At 41.4% G+C, this 21415-nt stretch overlaps 1 protein-coding gene across 1 annotated transcript; it reads left to right on the top strand.

The window, feature by feature from the left end:
* Positions 1-5646: 5646 nt before the first annotated feature.
* On the top strand, positions 5647-14666 carry LOC117455903 (uncharacterized). Its single transcript, XM_034095533.1, has 4 exons — positions 5647-5880; positions 7934-7988; positions 11105-11146; positions 13541-14666. The coding sequence occupies exons 1-4, from the start codon at positions 5647-5649 to the stop codon at positions 13921-13923; spliced, it is 714 nt and encodes a 237-aa protein (XP_033951424.1). The 3' UTR covers positions 13924-14666.
* The last annotated feature ends 6749 nt before the right edge of the window (positions 14667-21415 follow it).

The following is a 21415-nucleotide window of genomic DNA, read 5'->3' as shown; positions in this document are numbered from 1 at the left end:
TTATAACATCAGAATCAGCTAATGCTGTTTGCTTATTCTGGAAATGGTAAATGGACTGTACTTATATAGCGCTTTATCCAGTCTTTAAGACCCCTCAAGCGTTACATACTACATGTCGTTCACCCATTCATACAGAGCAGTGTATATAACTCTTGGAACTAACATGCATACACATTCACACACCGTTGGCCATGCCATCGGGAGCAAACTCCAGGGTTAAGTATCTGCCCAAGGATACATTGACATGTTGACTGCATGGGCTGGGATCGAACCCACAACCTTCTGGTTGAAAGACGACCGCACTCCCTCGCAGCCACAGTTGCCACAAATGTAATACAACATGCTAGTCTTTCCTGCGTTACTTCCCAGATTGCTCTCCTGCTTCGCCTCCTCCTGGAACCCTGGCCTGGCCCGACCTGCTGTCTGCGGCCGGTTGGTCAGTCCTGCCTTATCTGCCTTGTTCCAGAACTATTCATCAATAACTGCAAATAATATAGCCGGTTACCGACTTTTCCCTGGTCTCCTGTGTGTTGTACTTTGATTCTGAGCTCGTTCGTGACAATACTGTATCAAACATATGGGTAAGCAAGTATTGTTGTTAGAGAATGCAATTCCTGAAGAAATTGCTAGTGGGGATGCTTTATGCTGAAAAGCTGACGCTAAACTGCTATGCTGAAATGTAATGTGTAAGAAGAAATGAATCATTTAGATTGAAATGATACATGAACACTGGGGGCTTGAATGTGTGATGAGAGAAGAAAAGAAAGGAAAAAGGCTTGGGAAAAGCATCAGAATATTTGAACTGCCAAACTTTTGAACTAACTTGAAGGTGAATGATCTGTCGCCATGCCAACGGCATTTGATGAAATCCCATAATACGCTTAGATACGCGTTGATGGCTGCATCTTTACCAAACCTGTGAAGTTTTGGGCCATTTCATTTCATTTCAAACCTTTATTTATACAGATAAATCCATTGAGATCATTGATCTCTTTTTCAAGGGAGACCTGCTCAAGTAGTTCCACATGAAACACAAAAACTAGTGCTGTCAAAATTATCGCGTAACGGCGGTAATTAATTTTTTGAATTAATTGCGTAAAATACTTTAACGCATTTAACTCATGTGCAGAATGGCCCGCCCATACGTGCCACCAGTGCAGCGCCAGGGTATGGCTGGGGTAGGCTACAGCCATACCAAGAAATGGCTTAGCCCCACCATGAGACATGATGTTAAAGTAAGCAAAATAAAGTCTGCCAACTCGCGTGGAGTACATTGCACAGACAGCAGTTAGTAAGATTGATTCAGTAGCCACGGTTTTGAAAACTTTTGTCACGAAGGTTATCGTCTTCTCAATAGAACATCTTTGATAACGGCGTGGTGTTGTTGCCGGAAGTCCCGACGGAGAATACTTTTGCTGTTAGTACAGGGGTGCACATAATTGGTCGCAGGTTATGTGCGTAATCTGAAATGCGTACCGTCACTTGTGTCACAAAGCGCATTTGCGTACCGACGTACTTGTGAAGCTCTTCCAGAGGCGGTTCGATCACCGGACGACAGAGTCGGTCTCCGTGTGCACAGACAGGGCTGCTGTTAACGTCGGTCTGTACAACGGACTTGTGCCAAAACTACGCCAACCGGCTGCGGAGGAGACTCCCCCCTTCACTGGAGAACTGCGCTAAAACAGCTGATCACAACGTTCACACTCTGTGGTCACGAAGTACTCCACTTTCCACCGCCGCCGCCCCCCCCCCCCTCTGTCGACTTTCCTGAAGTACTCCCCCGTTGATAGAAATCAACACGTAATGAATTAAGACCCCACGGTTTGATGATTGATAGGTGTGAGAGCTGTCTTTCATTTTGACACGCAGAAAATGTTATAATAAACATACTGTATGTTAAATGGATATATCCGCCATCTTTCATTTATCTTTCCATTCCCACAACAATATACATAAATAAATGGCATATTTTGGACATAGTTCGAATGGTGATTAATCTGATTAATTAATTTTTAAACTGTGATTAATCTGATTAAAATTTGTAATCGTTGACAGCCCTAATAAAAACATAAATAGAACAACAAAAGGACATCTTACAGCATCATTTACATAATTATCCACATAAACAGGTACCAATAGCTTCCGATTGAGTAGCATCCATCCATCCATCCATCTTCTCCCGCTTATCCGTGGTCGGGTCGCGGGGGTAGCAGTTCCAGCAGAGAGCCCCAAACTTTCTTTTCCCTGGCCACATCAACCAGCTCTGACTGGGGGATCCCAAGGCATCCAACCGAGCTTTAAAAACATTTAGTGGCACCAGATTGCTCAGTTTCCATTGAATTTGCAGACTGTTCCAAGACAGAGGAGCTGCGCATCTAAAAGCTGTCTTCCCTAAGACAGTCCTAGCAGTTGGCACATTTGGAGCATTTTCACTGGAGTTATGAGAAAACCGTGTTTCATGGCGGGCATTGTGTTGCCATGACAACGGCATGTCCCGTAGATGTCTTCACGGCTGGACTGTTTGCACACATGTGAAGTTTGAGCACTTTTTGAACATTTTCATAGGAGTTATAGCGACATAGTGTTTTATGGCTATCTACTGTATTTCAATGACAAAAGATGACACTCAACTTAAAAAAAGTCCTTTGTATCGTATTTCTTCAGCCTATGTGCTCGAATACACCGTCTTAATTATCGGAACTTGTCCAGGCATGTTAAAATCAATTGCATTACTTACTACAACTTGAATTGAGTTTTAAGTCAATTAACGCAGAAATCCGCCAATATTAAGTTGATGTAATTACCAACATTATTACGTCAACACAACTTATAAATTAATGTTTGCCAACTTAAATGTTTGTCTAAATCAATTAATTCAAATTTGTATCTTGCAACCATGCATTTAATGAAGTGGTGGTGAAAGGTCCCCTGAATGACCTTTTAGAGCACAGACAGGTCTTCTCTGTGTTAGAGCTGTACTCCCTACAGGGTGCACTTTGAGGGTTTGTGACTGCAGACCGTTCACATGCAGAACAAGCTACAAGGGACGGGTGATAACTGGGAAAGCATGACATGTGACCTTTAATGAGTCAAACATGCCGAGAAATAACAATGGGAATCCATGAGAGCGATCTGGTGGAATGGAAAAGTAAAGTACTTCTTAATCTGCTGTGACTATGTACACCTTTTAGGATAATGATGCTACTGCCCAATTGTTTTTTTGTTTTTTTTCATTTTCATTTAATGTCTTTTATTATATATTTCAATTTTATTTAATTTTTGTAAGGATTTCCTGGCATGTCTTTGCCTATGTTTTTCAAATGTTTTATTTGTATTTGTTGTTGTTGTTGTAAGTAAAAGTGTCTTGTCGTTTAAAAGAATGACAGTTAATAAACATATTGTTTAAAAAAAATTTAAAAGTTGCATATTCCTTTTGATGATGCCACCAACCGTGAATCAGAAGCTTTTCATAATTGTCTTGATGATTTTGATTTGTGTGATCTGTGCTTTAGCTTTGCCTGATGGGTAAAAGCTGTGTCGCTGAACTGATTGTCTGCTGTACATTTCCACAACACACTGACAGCACTGATGAGTCAGGACTCGCTCACACTGATGCAACTCTAAGGCAACAGTAAGGGATGTGACTTCAGGATTTTCTTAATGGTGGAACTCATAACTTAAAAAGAGAGATCAAGTCCTCTAGCAGCGGCACACCACGTGGCTTACTCTCTCTTTATTCTAGTATCATTAATCAACCCATGTGAAAATATAAATATGAATATCTTATGTACGAAAATATATATAATACTGTATTTACTGTATAGCACTGGTCTCGAACGTGGTGGTCCAGACCCACTAGGGGTCGGCAAAGCTTCCGGGGGGCATCATGATTTGAAAAGTTGTAGTAAAATAAATTACAGTTGACCTTTCATTTAATTCTGTGAATAAAACAAAATCAAAGTGTTCTTTTTTAAAGTTCGGATTTGTATCAGATATCTCACATGATCAGCCTCTCTCTGAGCAGTACTGCATTAGAAACATGCAGGGAGAAGAGCGCAGGGAATTCTCTGACAAAGGCCCTAAACATTTGAATAATGATTAAAGACACAACATTACAATACAGACAGAATTTTCTGATGCAATATTTACAGGAAATAATCTTTCCTAAATTCTTTCAAATTGCTTGTTTTGCACACATCTTCTGTTACACACGGCATCTATTGCAGTCTGTCCGTCCTGGGAGAGGGATCCCTCCTCTGCTGCTCTCCCTGAGGTTTCTCCCATGTTCCCTTTAAACTGTGGGTTTTCTACTGATATTCTGAACACACTGTGAAGTCCACTGAGACAAATGTAACATTTGTGATATTGGGCTATAGAAATAAACATTGATTGATTGATAGATTATTACTGTTCACTGTTTGGGTTGATAGTTCAGTTTATCAGATCGTTACTGTCATTTTATGTATTGTTGTTAGTATAAAATGAAAGGGGTCACCAGTTTACATAAAGATAGTAAAGGTATTATTAAAACAAAGGTTTTGGAAACATTGTGGCAAATCTTACAATACAGTAGTTTCTTTTTCACAGGTGTAATCATCAGCCAGAAAGAAGCAGGTTTAGTTGACAGTGAGACTTCTTACTTGAAGGGACAAAGTCAAAAACAATATTCACCTGGTTCCTGGTAACATCACTGTTGCTTCAGCTCCCTCAGCCTCGTGCAGCCGCATCTGAAAACTGATATCATGAGCGCTGCAGCCAGACGTCAGAGCGGAGCGTTCAGCAGCCAGCAGCATGGCTACATCTGCTGCTCACAATGAGGCCAAACAACTTAATACTTCTTAAAAAAAAACGAATCTAGATTTAAAGGTGGGGTAGGTAAGTTTGAGAAACCGGCTCGAGATACACTTGTTATATTCCATGGAATGCTCTTAACGTCCCGATAGCAATGAATATCTGAAATGCTTTGACAATAAATCCATAAAGAAACATCATCTGTGGAAGCCGTGGTGCGGTAAAAAGCACGACCAATCATCTGAGCCGGCTAAAGTAACTGGAGGGCCTACCTGCCTGTCAGCCTTCCATCTGTGCACAAGCTTATCTCGTGCCCTCATTGGTCACGTGCGCGTTCGTGTGTGTTGGAGGAGGGGCTCTGTGAGGAAGTCTGAAGGAAGGGGCAGATTTTTTGCTGTGTATTTTCAAATTCTAGCACACTCCAGCTGGTTCCTCCATTCTTACCTGCCCCACCTTTAACTCAATCATTTCTGTTTTCTATTTTTTCAACCAAACACCGATGGTAGTAAGAGGACACATCTATTTACATCAACACAATGAAAAGTCTTCATCTGTTTTATTGTTGTGTTGATATTGGTTTACATACCCCTTACATACCCCTTACTTTGACTACTCCAGACTGGAATGCACATTGCATATTTTGGAGACTGGGTCCCCCTTCTGTGCTCCTCCTCTTCCTCCTCTCCCACATCTGCATCCATGGCCAGATGAGGTCACCCCAGACTGAGGAGAGTGTTGGAGGCGGTAGGCCGCAACCCACTGTTCAGATGCCAATATAAGAGCCTGCACGATGCATCACAGGAGAGGAGCTCTTGTGAGTGTACACACACGTTGACAGAGAGAAGGACAGCTGCTATGGGACACACTCTGACTGCAACGCGTGGCTCAGCTGAGAAAGCTGATGGGGATGTGGGGATGAATCTGGGCCCAGACCAGTCTGTGCTCGTGCTGATGGAGCACTGCCTGGAAATGAAGAGGCAGGAGACGCGCCTCAGACTCTTCACTCTGCTGCTGCTGCTCGGCTGCACGGCGCTCCTCGTATTCGCCATGTGGGCGCGGGTAATACAAAGTGGATCCAAAGAAGAAGTGGTACGTTCCAAGCTTTCTCTTTATTGGCTCATGTTTCCTGATATTCATAGAGCTTTAGTTGATTCTACACATTGATGATGAGAGCATGTAAACATCACTGTCAGATTGCATAGTATGAATGTGTGACTCTTGTTACCTTAAACCCTGAACTTTGAACCTCCCTTAACTCCATGATCAACTGTGAAGATGGATTTGTGTCACGATGCACAGCAAACTGCATCTCTACTGATGCAGAGGGTTATTAGAGTCACTACGTATATTTACTCAATAACTGTACTTAAATACAATGTTAAGAGACTTGTACTTGGGTATTTCAATCTGTCGAATGAGTACCGTTACTTTTGGTACTTTAAGTATATTTTGATGCTAATACTTATATACTTTTACTTGAGTAACATTTTGATTGCAGGACCTTTACTTGTAACAGAGTATTCTTACTCTCTGCTACTTCTACTTTTACTTATGTACAAGATCTGAGTTCTTCTCCCCTCTGATAAAACATTGAAATGGTGTTTGTGAACACATTGGTAAAAGTGCTGCTCAAACTCATTGCATCCCATACGTCATTAAAGACAACACACCCTCCAGGTCACACTGCAGAATACATCTCAGAGGATACAGAGGAACTATAAATGATAGATAACCAAACATATAATAATAATAATAATAATCCATCATATTTCTATAGCGATTTTCCCAGTGCTCAAATACGCTTTACAACATCAGAAAGTGCTGACCCACCAGGGGCGGACTGGGACTACAATTCAGCCCTGGAAACTGAGCCATCCGGCCACATGAAATGTCAAATGTTAGAAATCCGCTGTTTATTATTTAAAGTTTTACGTCCGATTCACTCATTTTTTCCTCTCTGTACACAGCTCCAGTTTGATCATTGGCCTGTCATCAGATTTAATTTGTACTTGCTGCTGCCTGTAGCTGAAATTTAGTACAATTCTTTTTGATGAAATACTCCAAATCTGCACCCTCCATAATTGCACTTGCTTCAGTTGCTTGCTACTTTTTAAGGGCAGTGATGACAGTTACTGTACGAACTGAAGTTGATGTGATTTGATTGGATTGTGAGGCATGACGTGAGCCTCATCTGATTGGTCAATCCCTCAAAAAAATTTCACCAAGGGAAGCCAATTTCGGCTGGCCCCTCTCGAGAGTGCAATCTACTGTTTCACCATAACATCTAGAGGGGCGCTGTTTCACTCTTTGTAAAATACTCAATGAGAATGCGGGAGAGATGGGCTGGCAGAATAATTACCGAAACTAAACGAAGTGTTTTAATTTATTTATTAAAATTATAACTACAATCCAAAAAACCAGGCTTCCCTTGGCCTCCAGGAGAAAACGCCACTGAGTTCAAGGGATAATTCTCACCCACCTCTTGCTCTTGCCCTGCACTTGTATGTGCCAGTTGAGCTGGTTCTTCCAGCAGCTCAACTCTGTCCCTCATCATGAACGCAGGAGGCTGGCTGTAATGATATCTGAACTCGTGCCCTCATCATTCTCTTCATCATCTTGCACTTGTTCTAGCTGCTGCTGATAGTGCTTGTAGCAGCGCTGCTGCCAAAAAGGTCTGTCAATTTGCGACATCTATATGCTTCACTTGCGAGTGACTTCACCTTTTTTTTCTTGCCTTCTCGGCCCACCTTTTTCTTTTCGTTTTCTTTGATTTGTATTTGTATCGTGTGGCCGGTCTTTTTTCTTCTTCGTGTGTGATTATTTGACATAAGAACCACACAACTGCATTAGCGGCCGCTGTCGCCCTCTGTCGGCCGTCAGCGCAATTTAAATTATGACGTTAAACCTTCTTTTTTTTTTAAGTGCCGGCCGTCAACGGCCCTTGACGACCGGCCGTTCTGTGGTTCTCCAGATTCTACAGATGGCCAGTCCGCCCCTGTGACCCACTGTATGTGAGGACGCTCCTGCTGTCACTGTGAACACACCATCACATTTGGACTGTGTTCCCAACAAGCTAGCAGCAATTGAAGGTGTCTGACAAAATGCAACAAGAAAACTAAGAAGTGTTCTCTTTTAATCCTAGATCAATGTTGAGCAAAGTCCAGCCTACTCCAAGCAAGAGAGATGTCCTCCTGCAGGTATGCTGTGTCATTCACTTTACTAAAGGTGTAGAAGGACTGCTCAAAGCCCAGCTCAGTATCACATGAGGTGTGATTGCACAACCCAGTCTCACGGCATTTCGTGTTCACCATCACGATTTTCCCTTTTTTTTCGTGTTGCACATCACGATTTTAAAAGCAATGTATTTCTACGGGTAACGTGTTTCGTGCCTGCAGGCTGCAGCACGTCTTTTTCTCCGGTCAGGTCGTGGAAGACCGGAAGCTGTGTAGTTCATAAAAACATGTTCTTACTCAATATCAAGTCACAGTTATTGCTTTTATTTTAAATCGTATAATTTCGGACTTTTGTTGTCGTCTGTGAGGAAAATAAATGGGGCTCAGAGCCTCAGGATACTGAAATCTGTATTTTTTAAATCTTTTTTTCCTTCTAATTTGTTATTCTTTTCAAAATAACACACTGTTATTTACTCACCAATAACACACAATTATCCTTGCTTTTATTTATTGGTTTAATTCCATAATCTCGGGCTTTTTTGGCGTCCGTCAGGAACTGAATTTCAAAATAAATATAACCGGAAACAGACGTAGGCATTTCGAGCGATTACCCAAGATCCTCAGCTATGGTTTTAAGCTCGCTGATTGGATGTGTTAGCCGCAATGCATGCTGGGATTTGGTGTTTATATGATATGAAATCCGGAAAACATTTTAAAAGTATAAAATAATACTTAATTCCGAGTGCTCTTGCTTTTCTCTTTGAAAGTCATCACATAACGGCATTGTAATACACGGTTCGGCTGCATTACATATTACAGATCTGCCGTAGTTCTTTATTTAAAGAGCCCTGATGAGAAGACCTTTGGAAAAACTGGAAGAAATGCCGCCGAAACTGAATACTTGACGTGGATCATAAATATATCAACAATTAAACAACATCTTCAATTTCTCTTCACACAATACGTCTCCTTGCAGTATCAACACTAATTCGGCTGACTTTTACATTTGATATAATTCATAGATAGGTTATATTTACACCATAACGGTGCACAGCTGGTAGAAAAGGACTGTAGTGTTTACAGATATTACTGATTTTCTTTTAATGTAAGAATGTAAATACTGAGTCTGAAATAGTACAGCAATATTGCTGTAAAATGATGTGAAAGCATGCATAAAACGATACATCTTCAGATGTTGTACATACACACTAATAATACAAAGTTATTATGGCTGTGTGTACCTTGTGTGCACCTCCTAGTGGTTAAAGCACGTTATTGAATTATTGTTTTTATGTGTTATATTTGATTAAAAAAATATTAAGAGTACATACTTTCATCGGGGGAAAGTATAAATATAGAAATATAGAATATAAAAAATCAAGAAGATACTATAAGTGATCTCTACAATAAAACAGTTTAGTGCAGGGTGTACAAAGATATTAATAGGAGGAGGTGCAAAACAGAAAAACGGATTAACCTTTATTTAAACATTAAATATTAAATATTAAGCCTGACAAAGTAATTAACGTCTAATATATTGCTCTCCTGCAATGTTAACTATGTTGAAGCACTTATTTTAACTGATATTATACACATTAATTATACTCTTATGTATGTAGATAGAATAAGAAATGTGCAGAATATGACAGTTTAATGGTGGAGGTACACACATATTGATAGATGTCTTGTAATGCACTGTTGAGGAACCTGTGACCCAAGTGTTTCATTCATTGCATAACTACACCGTAGTTGTGTATGATATGTCAATAAACCTTTGAAAATCTTGAAAGGGATGTGCAAAATAGCCATAATATACAGTCTTTAATTAACTATTAGTAGAGAATAACGAGTAATGAATATACTTTATTACTTGTTTCCATTAATGTCAATTGCAGATACATTTAGTCTTCTCAAGCACCAACTATCAAATATCTCTCCTGATTGTTGGCACTTGACAATCACCTTACCTGAATTTTACTCAGGTGTAACTAAAGTCTGATTTAAGGGTTGTTTATATTTCACATAATTAATCAGAATCTGCAAAGTAACTCAAATAAATGCAGTGGAGTAAAAATACCAGGTTCACCTAGTAGAATTACAAAGTAGCAATGAGCTGTCATGTGGGTATATATTAATGCTGCGCATTATGGACACAAGTGATTTTCACCCATTTATTAATTATATGTTTTACATTTGATAACACCAATGTGTTTAATAATGGCAACTTCTAATTGTGGGAAAAACGAAAATGTTCAGTAGAGACGTCCCATAGAACATTTTGCGAAACACAATAGCCAGCATGTGTAGTTCTGGAGGGGTGTTCGATTCCAGTTTTGGATAGTCTGGCGTGGTTTCGTTCCATTTCACACAGCTGTTTGACGCTAACCTTACGGGGACTGTAGTCCTAAACGATAGCTGGGGATTATGGGTAGTGTAGTGTCTTCGGCCATCCTAAACTCAGAAATGTTGACAATCGCAATGATGTTCGAAATGTCCCTTATAGGCCTACGTCTGTTTCCGGTTATTTTTATTTTGAAATTCAGTTCCTGACGGACGCCAAAAAAGCCCGAGATTATGGAATTAAACCAATAAATAAAAGCAAGGATAATTGTGTGTTATTGGTGAGTAAATAACACTGTGTTATTTTGAAAAGAATAACAAATTAGAAGGAAAAAAATATTTAAAAATACAGATTTCAGTATCCTGAGGCTCTGAGCCCCATTTATTTTCCTCACAGACGGCTACAAAAGTCCGAAATTATACGATTTAAAATAAAAACAATAATTGTGGCTTGATATTGAGTAAGAACATGTTTTTATGAACCACACAGCTTCGGGTCTTCCACGACCCGACCGGAGAAAAAGACGTGCTGCAGGCACGAAACACATTACCAGTAGAAATACATTGCTTTTAAAATCGTGCTGTGCAACACGAAAAAAAGGGGCAAATCGTGTTGGTGAACACGAATCAATAGATTAAAAATCGTGTTGGTGAACACGAAATGCCGTGAGACTGGGTTGGATTGCACCACCAAAAGAGCTTCCTCGTGCTTTTTGCTTTCTCGTGGAAGGCTTTCCCTGAAGTGTGATTAGCAAGCGAGCAACATTTTTGAACTCTCCGCTCTCTTTCTCACTCCACAGGTGACCCTCAAACGAGCTTCACCAGACTGCACGTCAGTCTCAGTGAGTGTTTTCTGGACATTTCACTTATTTTTGCATGACTTTTGTTTTGCATGATATAGCCTGAATCCAGTAGTGGTAGTAGAAGTACTGTAAAGGTCTTACTTAACTTACTCTTACTTTACGTACAAAGGTATCTGCATCAAAAAATACTTAAAGGACCAAAAGTAAAAGTACTGCTTATGTGTAATAACTCTTTCAGAATCATATACATTGAGTTACTGGGTTACTATTGATTATTGATGTGTTTTATCACAGCTGGTAAAGGTGGAGCTAATTTCAATAACTTATTATACTGCAATGTACCTCACACTTGTACTTAAGTACTATACTTGAGTAGATACTGTGTCACTTTCCGCCACTGCCTGAAACACAAACTGTATGTTTTAAGTTTAATTATTTTAACCCTTGACGGTTATTTCATGCATTTTATTAATAAATGGACCAGAAAATTATTATAATTATTATAAAAAAATATATTAAGAAAGCTATTATAACAATAAAATAAAGCAATATTTACATGAAATATAGATATACCTGTACAAATTAAATAGAATAAAATAAAATATGGCCAGTATTGGTATGAATTGATATGACAGCCCGCCTCGTTTACAAAATCTCAAACAAAAAAGACTTTCAAAGAAAAAAGATCCCAAATGCTGCGAGACATCCTGAGTCTGTGAGTCAGGAGAGCGCTGCACACAGCCGGAGCATCAGCAGTGCAATAAACAATTGTCATGGTTGGGGAATAATAGGACCCAAAGGCAGATTGAGGAGGGAAGCAGGTTTCAAAATGAAACAAAAGGCGAACTTTATTTACAAAAGCTGAAAAAACAAGAATCCATGAACAGGTACTGTAGCATGAGGTAGCATCAAACAAAAGGTGACTGTGACCAACATGAAGGGAGACGTGAACGACAAATAATGAACCAACACCGAACACAGGAAGAGACTAAATACAGGGAGGGGTAATCACGAGACGAGAAACAGCCGGGCAGGGGAGGAGAAACACAAGGGCCACAGGTGAACACAATCAGACACACAGGGAAACTAACGACAGGAGGAGAAACACAAGGGCCACAGGTGAACACAATCAGACAGTCAGACACACAGGGAAACTAAAGACGGGAGGAGAAACACAAGGGCCACAGGTGAACACAATCAGACAATCAGACACACAGGGAAACTAACGACAGGAGGAGAAACACAAGGGCCACAGGTGAACACAATCAGACACACAGGGAAACTAACGACAGGAGGAGAAACACAAGGGCCACAGGTGAACACAATCAGACAGTCAGACACACCGGGAAACTAACGACGGGAGGAGAAACACAAGGGCCACAGGTGAACACAATCAGACAATCAGACACACAGGGAAACTAATGACGGGAGGAGAAACACAAGGGCCACAGGTGAACACAATCAGACAATCAGACACACAGGGAAACTAACGACGGGAGGAGAAACACAAGGGCCACAGGTGAACACAATCAGACAGTCAGACACACAGGGAAACTAACGACGGGAGGAGAAACACAAGGGCCACAGGTGAACACAATCAGACAGTCAGACACACAGGGAAACTAACGACGGGAGGAGAAACACAAGGGCCACAGGTGAACACAATCAGACAGTCAGACACACAGGGAAACTAACGACGGGAGGAGAAACACAAGGGCTACAGGTGAACACAATCAGACAGTCAGACACACAGGGAAACTAACGACGGGAGGAGAAACACAAGGGCCACAGGTGAACACAATCAGACAATCAGACACACAGGGAAACTAACGACGGGAGGAAGACAAGACACAGAATTGCACAAATAAAACCATGACAAGACAGACCAAACTAAAACCGTGACACATAACTAAGATCGTGACACACAATGCAGGAACCACTTCCACAGTGCATCATGGTATTATCCATACTGAATGATGATGCTTTAATAATGATTTCTAAGTGTCTGATGGATACTCTGTAATAGTTATAACACATTACATTATACAACTCAACAATCAACCGTAATCAGATCTACAGATCTAAATACACTCATTTGTTCTACTAGCTGCTATGTTATTTGTATTACTTGTATATATTTGTACTGTTGTATTATATTAATTCCTTTTTAATATATATTCATCAGTTTTAGTGTACCAGATTAGACTTGCAACTGTGTCATATCAAATTGTGTGAATATTGCTATTTTTATATATTTAATGTTGTTCCTTGTTATTTTTTATATTTGTATTCTTGTTATGGTGAGAAATGGCATTGTTGTCTCTGTTGAACCTCACACACAGAGACAGTGTGTGAGGTTCTCGCAGAAGGAGTGACAGGAGGACTTTAAGCGTCTACGTGAAACCGTGACTGACCGTGTTCCTCTTCCTGCAGGGTCCTACAGTAACACGAGCAGCCCTGAAGGGCAGGTCATCACGTGGGATTCAGAGTTTGAACCAGCCAGCAATGTGACACCGTACATTGTGATTCCTGAGGATGGCTTCTATTTCGTCTATCTGAACTTTGCTATATTCTGTAACCCGAAGGGTGCCAACTTCATGAAGTTTGTAGCGGAGCTGCACAGATCTAGTGAAGGCTATGGCGTCCCTGAACGCCTGATGGAGGTCCATGACGGGTTGAGGTGCAAGTCCCTGAAGTACAGGAACGTGTTTGTAGGGCAGCTTTTGAAATTGTTAAAAAAAGATCGTCTGAGCGTGTTAATAAAGGAGGGCTTCGATCTCATCCACAAAGCTACATTTGGTGCTTATCTTGTATAGAGAATATGCTGTGATGGTGAATAACACATGAATTACTGTGCATTGTTTCAGTCTCACTGATGCGTCTTCAAAGTAGGTTTTATTTAGCTTTATAATCACATATTATTTATAAGCTATGTGTGCCTCTTAGGATTCATAATAAGTCAGTGCTCAGGTTTGAAACACCGACACAGGTAGGTGACACATTACAGGAAGTGGACATGACATTACATTTCTGCCAGTTCTCGAGGAGACACACTCAGAAGAGCAACCGTCTGTAGCTGCAGTCAGCCAGCCTCTTTAAGAGCTTGGATTTCAGATCAGTCGTTCCATCAAGCTGCTCTCCAGGACAGCGCTCGTGCCAAATACAACAGACGTGAATGTTGTTGTTGATGTTGTTGTTGTTGTGTTGAAAGCATGGACATTTAAAATCATTCAACATCTCGACCTCTGCTCATTTGTGAAAGCTTACCAACATAAATACATTTGAATCCTTAGAGACTTGTTTGTTGATTAATCTGTATTTATTGACATGTACAAATGATGGAAACGTGAATAGTCTCTGGCCATAAGGCCCGTCGGATACTTTATTATGTTGAGCGTAGGTTACTCAGATCATGTATTTATTTATGAAGGACAAACTTATATAAAGAATATTAAATAATGTACAAACATAATGTATAGTGTCATGTATGGTGTATCTGTGTCATCACTACAATGCTGATTGTATTGGACTCATTGGATATTTTTTCTGACTTGTTAGATTAGATTTGACTGTTGCATTGCAGTCCCTTTGTTGTAATATGTTTTTAAATAAACTAACAATTTTATATGAATTGCCTTGTTATTATAATTGAGCTTGGTTTGAATGGGAACATTTGTCCTGCTGTCATCCATCGAGATACTTAATGTTTTATTGGGCTATACAAATAATCTTGAGTCTTATATATAATATAGGCTTGTCTTTATTTCTTTGAAAAAAACGACATGAGCTGTATATAATTGTACCTTATGTTAAGTAGCTTTTCCGACTCTTCTCAACAAGGAGAGGTTATCTTCTGAATGTGTTGCAGTCCATCCAGGTGGCACAGTCCCTGCTGGGGAACATGACACCACATCACTTTCATCAGCATACTGCCGTGACCTGCCAATACTCAGGGGCAATGGTGGCAAGTAACTAAGTACATTTACTCAAGTACTGTACTTAAGTACTATTTTGTCATACGTGTACTTTACATGGGTATTTCCAATTAATGCTACTTTATACTTCTACTCCATTACATTTTGCAACATGTATTGTACTTTTGACTTCAGTACATTTATTTAAACCAAAGAGATTCAGCTACTGTTCACATTTTGATATGATATAATGCAGTATTTTACTACAAATATATTACATTGTCTTAACTTATCAAACTAAAACATTTAAATGTTCTTAAAGGTAAGGAATTCATAAGTAATCATTTAATATTCTATAATGATATAATACTTTAAAAACAGCCATGGTGCATAATGACTTCTTTGATTTTTGATACTTTAAGTACATTTAGCTGGCAATACTTCTATACTTCTACTTACGTAACATTTCAATTCAGGACTTTCACTTGAAATTAAGTTTTTTCAGACCAAAGTATTTATATTTGTACTTAAGTAAAGGAAGTACTTCTTCCACCACTGGTCAGTGGCATATGACAGTAAATGAGGGCACACCACAGCAGTGTGACTAGCAGCCCTGCCCGGGACCCTCGCTTTGTCTTCCTCCTGCGTCTCTCAGGTAGGACAGCCCAGACGGTGGGCTGTTGTCCACAACGTTTCTGAACTGTAGAAGTTCCTCTCTGCTATATTGTATAGCAGAGTCGGCTCGCATGTTGTGGACCAGGTTAAAAGCACACAACAACATCGTCGTTTGGGGTACTACTTTTGTTAATATAAGGGGCCCCAGGGCCTGATGGGTTTCGTAGGCCCCCTATTTAAACAACAAATCAAAGTCATGTATAGCCTCGGCAGGCTCTGTGATCGCACTTCTCCACTCTGCTCTGCGCGCGCCTGGTCCTCTCCTCCAGATGAGTGACGTATCGGGCCTCCCTCGAGTATTTGTCCGGTTGCCGTTGGCGCCCCTAAACGTAGCAAGTCCTCGTCGTCCTCTCATCTCCTCCAACGGATAATGTCCCTCCTGTCTGTTTTTCCTCTCCAGCTATTCCATCGCTATCAGAACCAGACGGCCTACTTGGCCCCGAGGCGCCGCGGCCGGCACCGCTGCCGCTCGGTACAGAACTCATCTGTCCTTCCTCCTCATCCTGGCCTACAGGTTTAAAATAACCTGTAAGCTTCGACATGCTTTGTAATAGCTGCTTGTCTCCAAACTCCTTTTTCCTCAACAATTTCTTCTCTGACATTTTCTCCTAAACAACCTTCATCCGTCACTCAATCACTCGCAATTTGAATAAATCACATGTGAAACATATTCTCATTCTGATTGGCTGTTAGGTGGTGCCCACTGACTGTTTCGGAGTCATCATTTTTGAGAATAATCTCTGGAATCCATCGATCTGATTGATTAGCGGAGCAAATGATCAAAATACTACGGAGGGAAGATATTTTGGTTTGGATTACTGGTCTGGGGGAAGCTCAGGAGTGTGTGTGTGTGTGTGTGTGTGTGTGTGTGTGTGTGTGTGTGTGTGTGTGTGTGTGTGTGTGTGTGTGTGTGTGTGTGTGTGTGTGTGTGTGTGCGTGCGTGCGTGCGTGCGTGCGTGCGTGCGTGCGTGCGTGTATACGTGTGTGTGTTTGTGTATTTTTGCGTTTGTGTGTATTGTTTGTTTCCCGGGGAAAACACTCAGGAGAAACACCGGCTGTTGTTTAGCCTGCTGTGACGTTAAGTTACTCCGTTCTCCGCTTGTCATTATGCCGAAGCTTCAAAGTTGTATTTATCATCTGAATTTGCCGAAACAAGTTTAATATTCTGAAAGCCAAGACTTCTTCCCTTTACAAGCTTCAAAAATGTATTTATAGTGATTTTGGAAATAAAAGTTTCCTATTCTGAAAGCCAAGACTTTGTTTATTTAAAAAAAAATTAAAACATCTGAAAATATTTTAATTTTAATTTTAATTGGCTCATGATAGGCCCCCGATCTCCGTAGGCCCCTGGGCTTCAGCCAAGGTCAGCCCGTGCATTAAGGCGACCCTGCTCATCCCCCCTTACTCCCCTGGGCAGTTCTGATCACAACCTGGTTCACCTCCTTCCTCTGGTCTACAGACAGCCGGTGCCCACACGCACCGTGAAGAGGTGGTCTGAGGAGTCTGAGGAGGCCCTGAAAGACGGTGTTGACACTACTGCGTGTTATGTGTTCACTGACTCTCACAGGGACATCAACAGCCTTACATACTGCATCACGGATTACATTAACTTCTGTGAGGAAAACGTCGTACCCACCAGCACTGTACGCTGTTTCCCCAACAACAAACGCTGGATTATCTCTGGAACAAAGGCTCTCCTGAAGGACAAAAAAAGGGCCTTCAGACCAGGGAACAGAGAGGAGCTGATGATTGTACAGAGGGAGCTGAGGTGGAAAATCAGAGAGGGGAAAAACAGCTACAGGAAGAGGATGGAGGAACAGCCGCAGCAGAGGAACGTCAGCGGAGTCTGGAGAGGCCTGAAGACCATCTCTGGCTACAAAGAGCCAGACTCCCAGGTCAGTGGGGACTTTCAGTGGGCAAACGACTTGAATTCTTTCTTCAATAGATTTGATCAGTCAGGCGTGCCTTGATGACAGCTTTGCACACTCTTGGCTTCTCTCAGTCAGCTTCATGAAGTCAACACCTGGAATGGTTTTCCAACCGTCTTGAACGACTTCCCAGGGGTGCTGCTTTTCCTTCACTCTGCGGTCCAACTGATCCCAAACCATCTCAATTGGGTTGAGGTCAGGTGATTGTGGAGGCCAGGTCCTCTGACGCAGACTCCATGACCTTCTTAGTCAAATAGCCCTCACATAGCCTGGAAGTGTGTTTGGGGTCATTGTGTGTTGAGAAACAAGTGATGGTCCCAGTAAGAGCAAACCAGATGGGATGGGGATGGCGCTGCAGAATGCTGTGGTGGCCATGCTGGTTAAGTGTGCCTTGAATTTTGAACAGATCACCAAGAGTGTCACCAGAAAAGCCCCCTACACACTTCCTCCTCCATGCTTCACGGTGGGAACCACACATGCAGTAACCATCCGCTCACCTTCTCTCCGTCTCACAAAGACACAGAGGTTGGAACCAAAAAACTCAAATTTGGTCTCATCCAACCCAGTCTCACAAAAAAACGTGTAATAACTACGTTGGTCCACAACGTATGACGTAGTATTTCTACAAAAACGCCTCTGAAATTGTAAGATACGTTTTTTTTCACCATTCATTCCGATGGCTGGCGTCTATGTCACGTGATCTTCACATTTCTCCCTGCAGAAAAAAAAAACATGGCCGAACTTCGTTTTATTCTCGGTGGAATACGTTGGAATACGAATTCTACATTTAGATGTGAGACTGGGTTGTCTCATCAGACCAAAGTACAGATTACACTGTTCTAATTAGTGTGAATGCTGTTTACAGCACTGTAGTTCTTATTTTCTTTATTCCTCCATTTCTTATTATTTCACCAAATAGTTTGGCTCTCAATAACTTCAGCATACTTACTTACTACAGAAACCATTCAAATATCAAAAATATTCAGCCTTTTAAGCACACGATGGGAAACTTTCAACTTTTTCAAAATATTTTATACTTTTTGAAATATTCAGCTTTTTAAACTCTTTTTTTAACATGTAACTCAATGGGAGGAACCGTAAAATCCTCTTTTACCTACACCTTGCGCCAAATGCAAGTCCTTCCACATACATTACTTACAGCTAGAGACTTCATTCCAACTTTAAAACGCTCACAAGACCTTCAGCTATAAAACCTATTCTTCAGGATTTTGATATATTTTACACTTTTTGAGATATTTAACTTAGTTTGGAGCTTGGTATAGAGGCCTCCTTCAGATTTTAACATTAGTGTGTATTGTGCAGCTCGTTAAGGCTTATGCTGCGTTCACACCGGAACGCGATGCGATGTTTGGGGGTGGAGTGATTACATGTAAAGCCTCTTACACACCGAGCCGATTATCGGTGAGGGACCCAAACAAACTATTAAGAAGGCAAATCTGAGATTTCATTTAACTCCAGCTCTCGACACAGGTTCGGGAAAGCCCCGTGAGCTTCTCGCTGTAGAGTGAAATGGAACGGACACGCTATTTGTTGTTTGTTTATATCACGCAGTGTGTTCTTCGTCTCTCGGTGTATCACGCAGTCTGTCTTCCGGTTGTTGCCTCTTTTGAATGACGTATACACACTACCGCCGCCTGCTGGTGAGGAGAGTTATTGCCATTCACGCATGGGCAGATCGTACGTGCTACTTGGCCGTCGGCTGTAGTCTTTGCGGTGTGTTCCAGTGCAAAACATGGCCAAGACGTGAGGCGACGTCGTGAGGCGTTGTCGTGAGGCGTTGTCGCGAGGCGTGTTCTTTGACGTGTTCTTTGGTGTCAGTTTGGTGTGTAAGAGGCTTAAAGTCAATTCAGAGATGCGGACAGACGCAAATTCGCGCCGACGGCGAGCATGAAGCGGTTGATGCGAATGTCGCCGCACGATTGAGGCGATTGGAGGGGGCCGCGACAACCGCTCCAGTTCAATTTTTTCAACTCGAGCGTCAAATTCCCGTGACGTGATTTTGCGGTAGCCAATCAGCGGTGAGGATCTCAGCCTGCCGTCACTGACGTAAAACCACAAAACCAAAACATCAGCCGTTAGCCGTTAGCACTCAGAGCACACAGCTCCTCATTTCTGTTCAGAAACTGGACAAAAGTTAAACATGTACAAACCACAGACTGTGTCATACCAAATACAGTCACTGGTTTATTTATGTCTGTAGGCTGTTGTTATGAGTGTGGACGGAGCCAACACCCTCTCACTCACTGATCATCCAGGAACGATGCTTGGTCAGGGTCTATGGAGCTAATTTCCTGCCATAACTCCACAAACAAACTAAACAAGTTTTACAAATGCCTTATGATTCACTAACAAACACAGTGTGGTTTGCAAATACAAAACACCATCTGCAAACTAATGCATTTAGTTTTGCAAATAAAAAACGTATCTGTCAAACAAACACATTACATTTTTCTAATAACTCATGTTTCAGATATGATCGGAGTAGCTCCCCAAATACTTGAATCCATGCTATTGCAACAACACATACGCCTCTCTCATGAAGTCTTGTGCACACTCATGGCTGAAGTTTCGGCTATAATAAACACCAGACCACTGGTTCCAGTCTCTTCCAACCCAGATAACCCTTTCATCCTGACACCGGCAATGTTGCTTACACAGAAGGTCGGTGCTCCACCTCCACCTGGAGATTTCTCAGACAAGAAGCTCCTTCGAAGTCAATGGAGACAAGTGTAAGCCCTTGCAAGCATGTTCTGGACCCGCTGGAAACGTGAGTATCTTCCAACACTTCAGAATTGTCGCAAGTGGAACGAGGACCATCGCAACTTAAGAGAAGGAGATGTGGTGCTGTTGAAAGACAGCCAAGCTATAAGGAATATTTGGCCCATGGTGCTTGTGACATCTACATTTCCAAGCCAGGACGAAAAGGTGCGGAAGCTCGAAGTGAAGACCACTGCTCAAGGAATTCCGAAGATATTCCTGAGACCTGTTACGGAAGTCATTCTTCTTTTGCCTAAAGAGGACTGTTGAGATCATGAAAATATGTAATACTGGCATCACAGACGCAATGCGGGGAGTGTTCTGCCCTCCAGGCAGCTTATCTTGTGTTTTGTGTTGTTTAGCGCCCCCTATGTTGAAATGTGGTACTGCACCGTAGACCAGTATTTAAAAGTATATCAGGCCACAAGTTATATGTGAGAGCCCAGCAGAGCCACATGGTGTTCTCTATCCAGTGCAATCCTTTGATTTGGCTCATCGTACACATTGCTTGTGAGTAATTATTTGTTTTTTAAAACTATATCTTCTAGTTTTAAAGCTTATTTGAGATGTTTGGATGTTTTAGCATGTCATCCGTTCTGTGAAACTAATTCAATGTATATGTCTGTTTTATTTTTGATTTTACTCCTTTGCTGTAACGGCATGTCCATTGAGTCCATAGTAAAGCTGGAGCTTAACGCTATATCCTGACTCTCGTGTCCATTATTTGGGAGTTTGGCTGGCTGCCTACTTTTGGTTAGAAACGTCATCAGGCAGACAGTACACAACCCACTCTCTTCAGTCTGCGTACAAATGACACGACTTTACACATTGGAAATGCGTGCAATAGATACGAAGAAGTCAGATTTTGCGTGCATATGATGCGCTAACCATTCCCATTGAGTTCTGAGGCCGAGTTTTGCATGCATATGATACGCCACTTTTTGTCCGGGTCGGATCTTGGTAGACCGGAAGCTGTGTGGTTCATAAAAACATGTTCTTACCGGTTCTTACTC

The sequence above is a fragment of the Pseudochaenichthys georgianus genome, chromosome 12 (assembly GCF_902827115.2).
Source record: "Pseudochaenichthys georgianus chromosome 12, fPseGeo1.2, whole genome shotgun sequence".
Classification (NCBI taxonomy): Eukaryota; Metazoa; Chordata; class Actinopteri; order Perciformes; family Channichthyidae; genus Pseudochaenichthys; species Pseudochaenichthys georgianus.
Note: the sequence above shows the minus strand (reverse complement) of the source record. Positions and strands in the feature narration are given on the sequence as shown.

Bases quoted from the DNA above. Each gene is read 5' to 3' on its own strand.
- LOC117455903 (XM_034095533.1), top strand. From the start codon at position 5,647: ATGGGACACACTCTGACTGCAACGCGTGGCTCAGCTGAGAAAGCTGAT. The intron at 7,989-11,104 runs GTATGCTGTGTC...CTCACTCCACAG, and splicing joins AGAGAGATGTCCTCCTGCAG to GTGACCCTCAAACGAGCTTC. The intron at 11,147-13,540 runs GTGAGTGTTTTC...CTCTTCCTGCAG, and splicing joins CAGACTGCACGTCAGTCTCA to GGTCCTACAGTAACACGAGC.